This window comes from Pygocentrus nattereri, chromosome 20 (assembly GCF_015220715.1).
Source record: "Pygocentrus nattereri isolate fPygNat1 chromosome 20, fPygNat1.pri, whole genome shotgun sequence".
Lineage (NCBI taxonomy): Eukaryota > Metazoa > Chordata > Actinopteri > Characiformes > Serrasalmidae > Pygocentrus > Pygocentrus nattereri.
Window position 1 is genome coordinate 11,201,183 of NC_051230.1, and position 12,885 is coordinate 11,214,067.

At 38.5% G+C, this 12,885-nt stretch overlaps 1 protein-coding gene across 1 annotated transcript; it reads right to left on the reverse strand.

Moving 5' to 3' along the window:
- Positions 1-2,103: 2,103 nt before the first annotated feature.
- Positions 2,104-12,403, reverse strand: nelfb (negative elongation factor complex member B). Its single transcript, XM_017691206.2, has 13 exons — positions 12,163-12,403; positions 11,183-11,343; positions 11,006-11,105; positions 10,662-10,892; positions 8,901-9,086; positions 8,243-8,355; positions 8,030-8,132; positions 7,624-7,719; positions 7,384-7,526; positions 4,736-4,842; positions 4,390-4,531; positions 3,273-3,381; positions 2,104-2,643 (listed from the first exon to the last, which is right to left on the reverse strand). Exons 1-13 carry the CDS (start codon positions 12,262-12,264, stop codon positions 2,485-2,487), a joined length of 1,752 nt encoding a protein of 583 aa, XP_017546695.1. The 5' UTR covers positions 12,265-12,403; the 3' UTR covers positions 2,104-2,484.
- Between the last annotated feature and the right edge of the window lie 482 nt (positions 12,404-12,885).

Here is a 12,885-nt window from a genome sequence, read left to right on the forward strand (position 1 = left end):
ACACTGAGCTCTTATAATTAAAACAGTAAATAATTGAAAACACCATGTAATGATGTCATATGGAGTATTACACTTTCACAATTTAATACTTTAAACTGTTTAAAAGAACATATTTACAGTGGCAGGACATGAGTTTATAGAATAAACACACGGTTCTGTGCTCACTGGTTACTTTATTAGCCATGCCTACTTTGTATCTACACTCAGCTCCATTTATCATATAGGAGCACGTTGTAGTTCTACAATTACAGACTGCAGTCCGTCTGTCTCTCTGCAGTGTTTGTTAGCCTTTATTTATTTACTTCACTCATCAATGATCAGGACCCCCAGAAGACCACCCCAGAGCAGGTATTATTTGGGTGGTTGATCATTCTTAGCACATCTGTTGCAACATATTTTGCGTTAGTCATCCTCGAGACCTTCATAAGTGGACAGTTTCTGGACAGAGGACACTGTTGGCTGGATATTTTTGGTTTGTGGACTATTCTCAGTCCAGCATTGACTAAGTGGTAGCCTGATCATTGATGAACAGGGTAAAGGGGGGCTTGCAAATTCTGCAGAGAAACAGATGGACTACAGTCTGTAATTGTAGAACTACAATGTGCTCATATAAGGTAAATGGAAATGATAAAATGGACATATACGGTTTGGCCAGTGAGGGTAATATGACATATGTTACATCACATAATGTCATGTTTTTCTGAACATTTTCTGGATATCACCAGTACTGAAAGAATACTGATCAAATGTAAGGACAGCATAATTAGCCCTGTGAAATACTGAATAAAAATTCATGTACCCAGTTTTTGAGAGTGTTTTAAGAGGCTAATGCTCTTTTTTGTCCCATCCAAGTTACAACTTCTATAAAAGTAAATATTCTGATGCATGTTCTTCAGTATGTGATAATCGTATTGTGATATATTTTCCCATATTGCCCACCACTAGCGTATATATGCTTGAATACATAAGCAAAATACTTTCATAATACTTTAAACGTAAAATCCACTGAACTGCTTTTAAATGTTTTTGTAATACAAGTTCAAATCTAAAAAAATATGAAAGACTTTATGGACACAAAAACCAACCACTACGTTAAAAACCAGACCTTGACTGTAATCTGGATTATGCTCCTCCTTTTTAGAACCCTCCAACCACTGTGTGAACAAAGCAAATGCTGTAGGATGAAAGAGACATTGAGTGCAAGACATTCAGGGTATTCCCTACGGGTGCCTGATCGTACATCAGAGCATTTGCACATGCAGCTGCATGGCCTTAGAGTGGACAGGGCAGGCAAGGGGGAGGACACAGCCTACAGCCTAGAGCAAACTCCCCATACTGACACTGCTAGCGGAAGAGATGGTGATGTAGAGGACGCACATGAAGCCTCTAAATGGGTCAGACCAAACGCTCCCATTTTCAGCTCCAGGTGGGACCCATCCCGGGTCATGGTGACTTTCACTCCCAAACACTCCTAATAAAGTCCACAGCTCCTGTTATTAGGAGTAAAACCAGATAACATGACAGGTAAACAATAAACAATTCTGCTGAATAGATTGTGGGTGATTATATCTAAATAGTATCCAAAAGACATGCTAACATTTTATAGTTTTCAAGTGTTTAAAGTCTTAATTTTAAGCCAGAGGTGTGGCAGTGGTCATTAAAAATAAAGCTTTAAATTTTTTCTTAATATTTTTCTATAGATTTTTGATTAAAACTGAATAACACTCATAAAAACACACTCATAACAGTACTATGTTCTCAAACGTAACCCATATTAATGCAACAAAGGGCAGGACCTACAGTGAGATTATTTTGCTGAGTCACAATGGCTTCACTATTATTAACATTTTTTGTAGGTCATCTCATTCCTGTAATATTCCACTCATTATTCCACATTACTGCAATATCCATAATTTTATTGTGAAAGCCATTTAATCTTAATGCAGTAATGGAAATATGCATTATGGAGGTCCTTACAGCAATATACTAGTCTATATTTTTTTTATTTGAGAGAAAAAAAATCTGACATCAATGACAACAGGCATAATTGGCAATTTCATCCATGCTGTTCTTAATCAAGGTTACCCAAGAATAAGGCAAACAGCATTTTCTAAATATATTTATTTACAACTTGGCTGGCTACCAACACAAGTCCAAATCTACATCATACACAATCAGTCACAACAACAGTGCTGTACATAAAAAAGTATCTTTTGAATTGTTACAACAATTAAACAAGACCACACTTTAATAAAATACTCATTTATACAAAAACCACTGGCTCTCAAAAGTTGCCGTTTTGAAGCAGGAAAAAGCTTTTGAAATAATACAGGAATAAAGAAACTCCAACAAACTGGTTGAAGTGGTGCAGCTTAAACAGATGCCATGTAGCGCTGCTTCTCAATCAGTCTCTAGTGATTTACTGTAGTCCATATCTCTAAAGTATTTCTGCTCGGAAGCCTGCTGAATGTCTGTGGTGTCTCCTCAAAGTGGAGTGGTGGGTGTGGAGGCTGTGGTGGGGACTGTAACAGGATGAAGGCCTAGGTCCAGGCCGGGAGCTTCTTCAGGCTGAGGCGGACTCCGCTTGGATGCCTCCAGCTTCTCTGACAGCTGCGTGTAAAGCTCCTTCACCTGTTCACTGCTCTGTGGACACAAATAGAGCAGAATTAATGTCAACATGTGCAGAATACTACAAATACACACTATATGTCACTGTGTTTCCAGGTGCACTCAGTTTTCTTCTTTGTGCCAATGCAGGTTACAAAAAATTGCTATTTAAAAAATTATTTTTTTTAAATGAACACAACTGGCAATGCAAGACAGAAATATTCTAGGAAATAGGTGACACCTACTGGCTTCTGACTTACAGCCACAGGTCATCTCACTATCCTTACATCACTAACACTTCACTAACATTTTCAGTTAACTGTTGATGGCAATGTTTTATTCATCTTATTCGTTTCCTTTATGCCATTTTTTACTTCTATTTGTTCACTTTTATTTACTGGTGCATCCTCTTGGCATTAGTAACAACAAAAAGAATAGACCATAAGCATAAGTCAAATGCAAATACTACATACTTAAAACTAATGTAATACAATTAATACAAATTACAGTTGAAAACATTACTCACAGTACCTTGTAACACATGACATCCTTCACACGTTTATCAAATAACCCATTAACAAGCAGCTCCTTACTTGTAAGACAGGACATGAATTTGCAGAATAAACTCAGAGTTAAAAAGGCTGATTCATTTGCAGTTTACGTACCTGCTTGGGTGGTTCAAGGGTTTTCATCAGGGTTTCCATAGATGACTGGTTCACCTTCTGGTGGAGATGGTTCAGCAAACGCAGAGTGTGTCTGTGCACATTCTCTTTGCTGACAAAAACACGACACGCGTATTAATTAAGCGGGCAGTTCAGACACCCTTTTGGATTATTTTCAATGAGAGATGGGTTTTGTGTGGCCACTTCACATTCGAGAAATCCGATTAATGGGAAGCTGGGCCTTCACTGAGAGTACTGGAGGAAGGATTATTGGTTGCAATTGCAGAACCATGGACTGTATAGTTTTGGGTTTGGATTAAAATCATGAAATAAACAAAAAGCTTATTTTATTTAGTTTAGCAGGATCTGCTAGCAGCACCATGTTAAATAGTTAAACATTCTGCCTGTACAAATCAAAAACAATATCTTGCTAGTACATTTAGATTACAGTGCTGTGACTGCTTAGCAAGAGGCAGACATGCAGCCAGAAAAAGGATTCAAATAATGTTTCAGAAAAACTCAGTGTAACTCAAATAAATGCAGTGACAAGCTATGATTCAAAATCTAATTAAAATCAAGGTTTTTAATCATTTTAAACAGTTTATACCCCAAAAGTCCATAGTATAATGTAGTGTAGGGTCTGATCGATATGAACTTTTTTGACCAGTACAGAGTTTAAGGGGCTGAGAATTCCAATAACCAGTATTACTGACTGATGTAATTTTATAACACCCTTTATATATTGGGAGTGTATATACTGACTGACATGGTTGTTCGTTGGCTGGTGTGTTGGTCAGACCGTAGCGTAGTACCTTATCTTAAAGATATATTAATCTTTGTATTCTTTCCACCTATTTATCTAAATCATTCCACCTATTTTGTTCATCTACAGTTCAGCTCATTTTTATTCCTGCTCTTTCCAGAAAATAACTGCAGTGTTGATTGTACTGCCATGCACTAGATTCTGACACATCTTATATCTGTAGGCTGTATTCATAATGGCAGAGTTGAGTCACCACTGCATATTAAGTTCTTTAGCTAGAAAATTCTAGAGAACAACTTAATGACTATAAAAGCATAATGACTCACCAAGTCGTTCATGATCTATGGTAATACTGACCTAGAGAAAGAGGTGAGCAGAAAGTTGTCAAAGACAGCTGCGCAAAATTCCTCTGTGCCAAACTCATCAGAGAGAAGCGTCAGATGGCCTGTCAGGAGATGGAGGAAAATGTCTCCAAATGCCATGTCATTGTAGGTCTCCACTGCAAAAGACACAGTACATTGAGATCAAACACACAGCCACCAGGGGGCAACAGCAACATTAATAATATCTAAGGAGACACTGCATTCCCTAGTGGTTGAAGCTTTACACTCTTTCTTACAATGGCTGAGATAAAAGAGAGACCATGCCCTCTTTCTAAGATAAACATACTAACAGTGCATTCACTTTACAATGAATGGCTTACCCAGAGCAGGCAACAGTCTCTGCAGGGCATTCTTATTCCTCTGCTTAGCAATATGAAGTACATAATAAAGCCCCATCTCACATGCTACTCTGTTGTCCTGTAGATATCTAGGGAGAAAAAGATAATAATAAAAATAAAAAAAAAACACTTGAATACATTAAATAAAAATAGACTTCATCAGACTGGGCAGCAGCACCACTGTACATGGTAATGCTGCCGGGCAGGATGTATAGTACTGTGCAAAAGTGAGAGACCACCCTGAATTCATTTATTTACCTGATTTTTTTTTTTAAGAAAAGCACAAAGTCAAAATAATATAAGTGAGAGTTTCCAAAACTAGAGCTCAAAAAAACTATAAAAAAATAAACGAGAAAATGGGACTTCTTACAAACAAGATCTGGTAAGCCACCGAAACTGTCACCATCAGAAGCAAACAGTGCTTCAGGTTTTCCTCAATGAGACAGAGGAGAAAATGAAAGCCCCATTCTTGCTTTAGATCTAAAAAACCCACTGTTTCTGTCTATCCTACCACTGTGAGAATACAACCCAGTGCAACGAGTCTAAATGAGTGTGTAGCTGTCAAAAAACCCTTACTCAGAAAGAGAAATACACTAAAAACATAATAAAATAAGAACACTGGCAAATCAAGCAAAGAAGCTGCTAGTGTTCTCAGAACAATAGACTGTCCACCCCAGTGTCCAGACCTGAAAGTGTTTAGGCTTACTTGAAGAAGAAGCAGAAAATGCAACCAACTTCTAATGCTGAACTTTGTACAACCCCAATTCCAAAGAAGTTGGGACGAATATGATGAACAGAATATGATGATTTGAAAATCCTTTTCAACGTATATATTATTGAATACACTACAAAGAAAAGATATTTAATGTTTAAACGGATAAACTTCGTTGTTTTTTGCAAATATTCACTCATTTTGAATTTGATGCCTGCAACACTTTCCAAAGAAGTTGGGACAGGGGCAACAAAAGACTGGGAAAGTTGAGGAATGCTCAAAAAACACCTGTTTGGAACATTCATTGTCATGATTGGGTATAAAGGGAGCATCCCTGAAAGACTCTGTTGTTCACAAGCAAGGATGGGGCGAGGTTCAGCACTTTGTGAACAACTTCGTGAGCAAAAAGTCCAACAATTTAAGAACAATGTTTCTCAACGTGCAATTGCAAGGAATTTAGGGATTTCATCATCTACAGTCCATAATATCATCAAAAAAATCAAGAGAATCTGGAGAAATCTCTGCAAGTAAGCAGCAAGGCAGAAAACCAACACTGAATGCCCATGACCTTCGATCCCTTAGGCAGCACTGCATTAAAAACCCACATCATTCTGTAATGGATATTACCACATGGGCTCAGGAACACTTCAGAAAACCACTGTCAGTGAACACAGTTCGTCGCTCCATCTACAAGTGCAAGTTAAAACTCTGGCATGCAAAGTGAAAGCCATATATCAACCACACCCAGAAACGCTGTGAGCTTCTCTGGGCCTGAGCTCATCTGAGATGGACTGATACAAAGTGGAAAAGTGTCCTGTGGTCTGACGAGTCCACATTTCAAATTGTTTTTGGAAATCATGGACGTCGTGTCCTCCGGGCCAAAGAGAAAAAGGACTGTCCGGATAGTTATCAGCGCAAAGTTCAAATGCCGGCATCTCTGATGTTATGGAGGTGTGTTGTATGGGGAACTTGCATCTGTGAAGGCACCACTAATGCTGAAAGGTACATACAGGTTTTGGAGCAACATATACTGCCATCCAAGCAACGTCTTTTCCAGGGACGTCCTGCTTATTTCAGCAAGACAATGCCAAGCCACATTCTGCACGTGTTACAACAGCATGCCTTCGTAGTAAAAGAGTGAGGGTACTAGACTGGCCTGCCTGCAGTCCAGACCTGTCTCCCATTGAAAATGTGTGGCGCATTATAAAGTGCAAAATACGACAACGGAGACCCCGGACTGTTGAGCAACTGAAGTTGTACGTCAAGCAAGAATGGGAAAGAATTCCACCTACAAAGCTTCAACAATTAGTGTCCTCAGTTCCCAAATGCTTGTAACACAATGGTAAACATGCCCCTGCCCCAACTTCTTTGGAACGTGTTGCAGGCATCAAATTCAAAATGAGTGAATATTTGCCCAAAACAATAAAGTTTATCCATTTGAACATTTAATATCTTGTCTTTGTAGTGTATTCAATGGAATATAGTTTGAAAAGGATTTGCAAATCATCGTATTCTGTTTATATTTCTGTTTTACACAACGTCCCAACTTCATTGGAATTGGGTTTGTAAGTGTGATTATTTTTTCCTTTTGAAAAACTGAAAGCAAGCCTGCCAAAAAGAATGGAAGGTGTAACAAAGACAAAAAGTGGACGAAACATCTTGATAGTGTATTTAATTGTTGAGGCTTCTGTGTAGTTTCCTGATAAATATGTTTTCTGATAATCAACAATTAATAACTTTTACATAATGTCTCTTTTAATTGATAACTAAATAAGTAAAGGGTGGCCTCTGACTTTTATAAAGTACTGTAATACTGAGCTGGGTGTGTATAGCTAATGGATCAGACACGCTGTGCATACTTGATAGAGGTGTTCGGCTGCGTGGTGGTACCTTGCAAACATGTTAGATAGTAGGTTACCTGGTAAAAGTCTCAGGCAGGGTGGTGGGGTATGTCCCTGAGCTCTTTTCTTCACTAGGGAGTTTCTGTTCAACAGTATACGTATAGTCATCCACCACTATCGACATCATGGCTGGCAGAAAACGAGTAACAACTTCCAATTCCTAATGGCACCAGAAAACAAATCAGTAATTTGCTCAGGAAAATTAAATGAGTTCAGAGAGGATTTGACGTAGTCCATACTGTGAGTACTGATCTTACCAGTCGTGGCTCTTTGAAAACCTGGCTGTCAATCATATCCCAAGCTCCCTGGCCAAGAGAGAGCATCCTGAGGAGCAGGAGCAGGTCTGGACTGTCCTGTTCATACATAGAATACTTAGACAAACTACTAATAAAACACACACTAAAAATGTCAAATTACTAATTATATTATTATTGTCATTACATTTTGTCTTAGTGCAAGTTTACCATCGCTCATTTTTATTGATAATGTAATGTTTGTTATAACCATGTAATAAAACCTAGTGAAAGACATGCACTGCATTAGGATTGGTCATGCCTTACAGTGCTGATCTAGGATCAGTTCTGGCTTTCCTACAACTACACACCATAAGTAAATGGTCATACAATCTTCCTTATGATGCTTATTACACTCTGGAGCTCTTACTCTAGGCAAGGCATCCTGGCTGAGCAACTCCTGCAGATTTCTCACTGTGCTCAGGACCAGTGTGTTACTGGCAAAAGGGTCACATAGGATCATAGAGAGGTCCCTGAGAGAAAAAGACGCAAGAATGGCATGATCACAGAGCAGCAACAAAGCTACTTAGTCCAATAGCAAACAGCTTTGCCTCTCATTCATCCAGGTGTTGATTTGTCATACCCAAGCACTTGCTCTTGTCCTTTCTTCACACCGTCCAAGAAGCCTTGCAGCTCTCTGGCCCGTTTGGCATCTACAAACTTCTCCCTGATGCAGGCATCCAAGCACCAGGTGAACTGAAAGATGAAAGAGACAAAAAAAATAAGGGCTGAGAAATATGACAATATAACATTGTTCATGTGAAAAAGTACGGCATAATATATTTTTCTGAGCATATCATGGATATCATCAGTCCTTTAAAAAAAGCACCACCCTACTGCATGTTTCATTACAAAGAAAGCATAAATCACCCAGTTTAAATGGGCTTAGTGCAGCTCAGTATGTGAAATGTTGAATAAAAAACATTAGATTCATAGTTTTTAACAGTTTTTTTTATGTGGCACTACTTTGTCTGTTCCAGCAATATGAGAAAAAATTAACATTGTGACATATCATGTATTGAAAACTGCCTGAAGCATCATTATATTAGATTTGTGCCATATCACCCACCTCTACCAAAAAACTAAAGTGGCATTGACAAAGTGAAAAAGTGCTGCACCTCTACATTAAAATTTTACCTAATTATAGGAACATTTGCATGCAGGGAGGTTTAACAGAGCCTCTTTTAATGGCTCTAGGCTAGTGGTTTAGGACAGCCTTTGAGATAACATTGATTTCCCACCTTGTGGCAGGGGTCAACGGAACAGATCTCGCTGATATCCAGGTCATGGAGGGACATTAGAAGTTCAGCGCGCAGAGTGCAGTAGTGCACGTTTCGTGTACGCAGGAACAGCGTCCTCAGGAACTGCAGCACCATGTCATACAGCTTCACATTCTTCCCAATCATCTGAGTGAGCTTTTGCACCACCTGATATAATAGCAGAAGTATAATATATGCATTAATGTTTTGGCCAAATAAAATCATCTATTATCAAAAGTATAAATTAATAAATTTGTTGTTTTTGTCTATATTCCATCAATGTATACCCATAACAAATCGTAACATTTAAGACTGAACTGTTTCCTAAAGAGAGAAAGTGTTCAGTGTGATGCTCACTCTATTACTTAAGAAGCATCTTTGTGCAAATGACCAATATCCTACATTTGTTGTGCATTTTTATTATTTTTCCCTCTGTCCTAATTTTAATGTTTGTTTGCTTTTGTGTGCTAAAAACTGTCATAATTAATTTTTACATTACTATTTTTCAACAAATCTTAACAGGCTTTACAGGGTTTGTTACTCTGCCTTTAAAATTTCCCTGTTTTTCTGAAATAAAATAGCTTGATATAGTATGTAAACACTGTTAAAGTTTCAAAATGTACCACACCCCTGTACGTAACACACACACACACACACACACACACACACACACACACACACACATATATATGTTTTTGAGATGTCATGGAAAGTCATTTACAAATCTCTGCCTATTCAGCCTATTGTTCTTTAGCTTTGCCAATTCTCGCTGAACGGTGTAGGACCAGCATATTTTTCATATGTTGCAGCGATATGGGCCGAGCAGAACTCTCAGATCATTAAGAACGAGTCAGTTAGTTCTGCCAAAGCACTAACTACCCTAATTTAATTTCTAATTAGATCTTTAATTTAATGATTTTCTCTTTTAAATGTATTGCTTTAATTCGTGTTTTAATGATATTTTTCTATTCGCATTTATTACTTTTTTAAACAACTCTGTATTTTTTCATTTGTAAAGCACTTTGAATGACAGCAGTGCATGAAATCTGCTATATAAATAAATGTGCCTTGACTTGCCTTATAGTTGGAAGCAGTGTTTTAATGCAGTCTGATTTTTAATGGAGGCACAATACAGGACCGCCAATCTGAACAGATGCCAATTACATTATATATTAGTCTTAAAGGCATGGTCACAAAACTGACCTGGTCAACTCTAAGGCATAAAAGATGGGAAAATGATCATAATCAAATTAATAAATATTTTTTGGTAAACCAGAGAAATGTCATCAATAGACCTTAATAGACCTTAAGCAAGAAAAATGATGACATGCGCATTTTAAGACTGATATATGTCGATTACTTCCGTTTTATGCCTTATTCAAAAGCTATTGGGCTGAAACAATCGTTATGACTTCAGCCTTAATGGGAAGAGCTATGCTGTTGTAGGCTGCACAGGCTATATATGTGACTGTGTTGGTTCTCGTGACATCACAAAAACAATTAATTAAAAATGAGCTGTTTTCACATAATAGTTTTCATATATGGTCTGTATGGATTGGGGAGCAAATGGTACATTTTGAACACAACATTCACATGACATGAAGTACTTAATGTTTATGAATGAGAAAAAAAAAATCATGTCGATACTATCATGTAATCACTCATAAAATCATATAAGTGTTTTTAGAGAAAGTATAAACCATCGCTGATTAAGGCTCAAGTTTTAAATACGGCTGCTCTCACCTCTCCCTGTCGGCGGGTTTTTGGTGAAGGACTGAAAAAGTTGTGCAGGATGGAGAGATCACTACTGAAGAGTGCGGCCTCCTTTTCCACAATGTACTGCTTGAGCAAAGGAGAGACTTCATCCCCAAACAGAGCTTGGTTATCCTGCCAAATCTGCCTCTTCACCTCCACTGCGCAAACTTTATAGAGCTCCTTATCAGCCATCACCTGTTTCAGTTTCTTCTCTGGCACCTGCATGAAGAGAAGAACAAAAAAGAGCATAAATCAAACGAGTGTATAAGCTAGTCATGCACCTATTAACATGGATACATGGATATATACATATAATGGCACCAATTTCATACCTTTGGTAAGTGTTTCATAACTTGCATTACAACAGGCTGTATGGAGGGCATCTTGACCAGTGGGAAGCTCTTCTCAAGAAGCTCTTCCAGCTTAGTGTATCTACATTGGAATTAATACATTAGCCATTTGTTAAGAGCTGAGAAACAAGTAGGTCTTCCAACATCTCTCACTCTTACCTGTCCTCTTCCTTGCCTTCTGCAATGAAAGCAACTCGCTCCATCAGCTTCTCCCGAAGCTCGTCGAATACCGACTGGTGGAACTCCAGGCGAGGTGTACCGTGAAGATCCAAAAAAGGCAGTGCAGACTGCAAGGTTGGCAACAATATGCCATTCTCCATCTACACACAATAAGGTAGTGCTGTAATAAACATGTAAAAGACACTCACATGCCACATACAGTTCCTATATATCACGGATCTCATTACACAAGACACTTGGACATTTTCGTTTACCCAAAAATAACTGATGCCATTTAGGCAAGCTGATCTAAGCGGTCATCTATGTATCTGGTAAACAGTTGTGGGCATTTTTACGACTGAGACAACAACCTGAAACACCCAGGTGAATTTTTCACACTTTTTTAGAGTTTGACACAGTATGTAAACACTGGAACATGCTGGAAGGTGCTGGTCTTGGACGATTAGTTCTGGATCACTCCAACTCATCCCAAAGTTAGTGGATGGAGCTCCATCACTCCATATAACACAGTTCCACTGTGCCACAGTTCAATGCTGGGGGCTGTATAGTCAGTCCTGTAGCCCACAGCCTGGTGACCATAGGTTTATGTGCTGCTGCTCCAGAGAGCTTTTCTATAGAGACTGTAATTATGAATATACAGTTGAACTCCTGTGCCCATTAAAGTAGCTGAATTCACTAATTAGAAGAAGTGTCTGAATATATTTGGACCTTCGTTGGATATTGGAGGCATTTAGGGTGGAAACGAGAAAATTCGGACAAGAAGCTTAACGTTAAGGTCACTTCGGCTTCATTACTAAAAGCACCACAGTGTCTGGACAGACTGCTGACTCACTGAGCGCAAAGCAGAACGTTCCGACCCAAAACACCGATCTTTTCAGCGCATAATTGGATTTTTATAAGCTGTGACTTCGATTAAACGGCTTTTTATTGCTAACGCTAGTGAACCTAACCTAACTCACCTGAAACTGGTCGATGGCTTTCAGCGGCTCGGTGCAGTTAGTCAGAGTTTCCTTCAGATCCTCGCCGTTGGAAATCCCCAACTCTGGTAAGCCTGCAAACATTTTTGCGACGCTGTATGGAAGCACAGCGTCCACGCAAAACGCTGTAACGCTTAAAATCAACAACTCAAATCTTATTTTTGTTTTTATTCTGAGTGAGCAGCCTTCGCGCACTTCCCGAACACGCAACTCAATCGTCCGAGTTGCACTGTTGACGCAGTGAACAATGGTTCCTCCTTGAAAAACGTTCCTAGGCTTGCGGAGACTTCACACCCAGGGCTGGAAAAAGCAACGAAAAACATCATTTTCAAAACTCTCGCAAATATCATGAGACGTAACCAAAGTCATTCGGAGTGGTTTGGTGTGAAGTGGTGAATCGTAAATCCTTCGGTAGTCCGGCTCAAAGGTAAGGTACAAATCGAGGAGTGAACATTACGTCTTATAAACTTTATCAGTGTTCTTACACTATTTCATTCTACATACTCTTTTATTCCAAAAAGTGAGGAAAATTTGTTTTCCGAATAAATGGGCCCTATAATAATTTACACAAGTTAAATGAATTCATTGAAAAGTTGCATATTCTTACTATTGGACTCATTTCATACTTCTTTAAACAATTACACTTATTCCATCATGAAAATCTTTATTTCACACTGTTTTACTTAATCCGTTTAAAACATATTA

Coding starts and splice junctions, on each gene's coding strand:
- nelfb (XM_017691206.2), bottom strand. CDS start 12,264: ATGTTTGCAGGCTTACCAGAGTTGGGGATTTCCAACGGCGAGGATCTG. Junction 11,106..11,182: donor GAAGGCAAGGAAGAGGACAG/GTAAGAGTGAGA, acceptor ATTCCAATGTAG/ATACACTAAGCTGGAAGAGC. Junction 8,133..8,242: donor GGACAAGAGCAAGTGCTTGG/GTATGACAAATC, acceptor TTTTTCTCTCAG/GGACCTCTCTATGATCCTAT.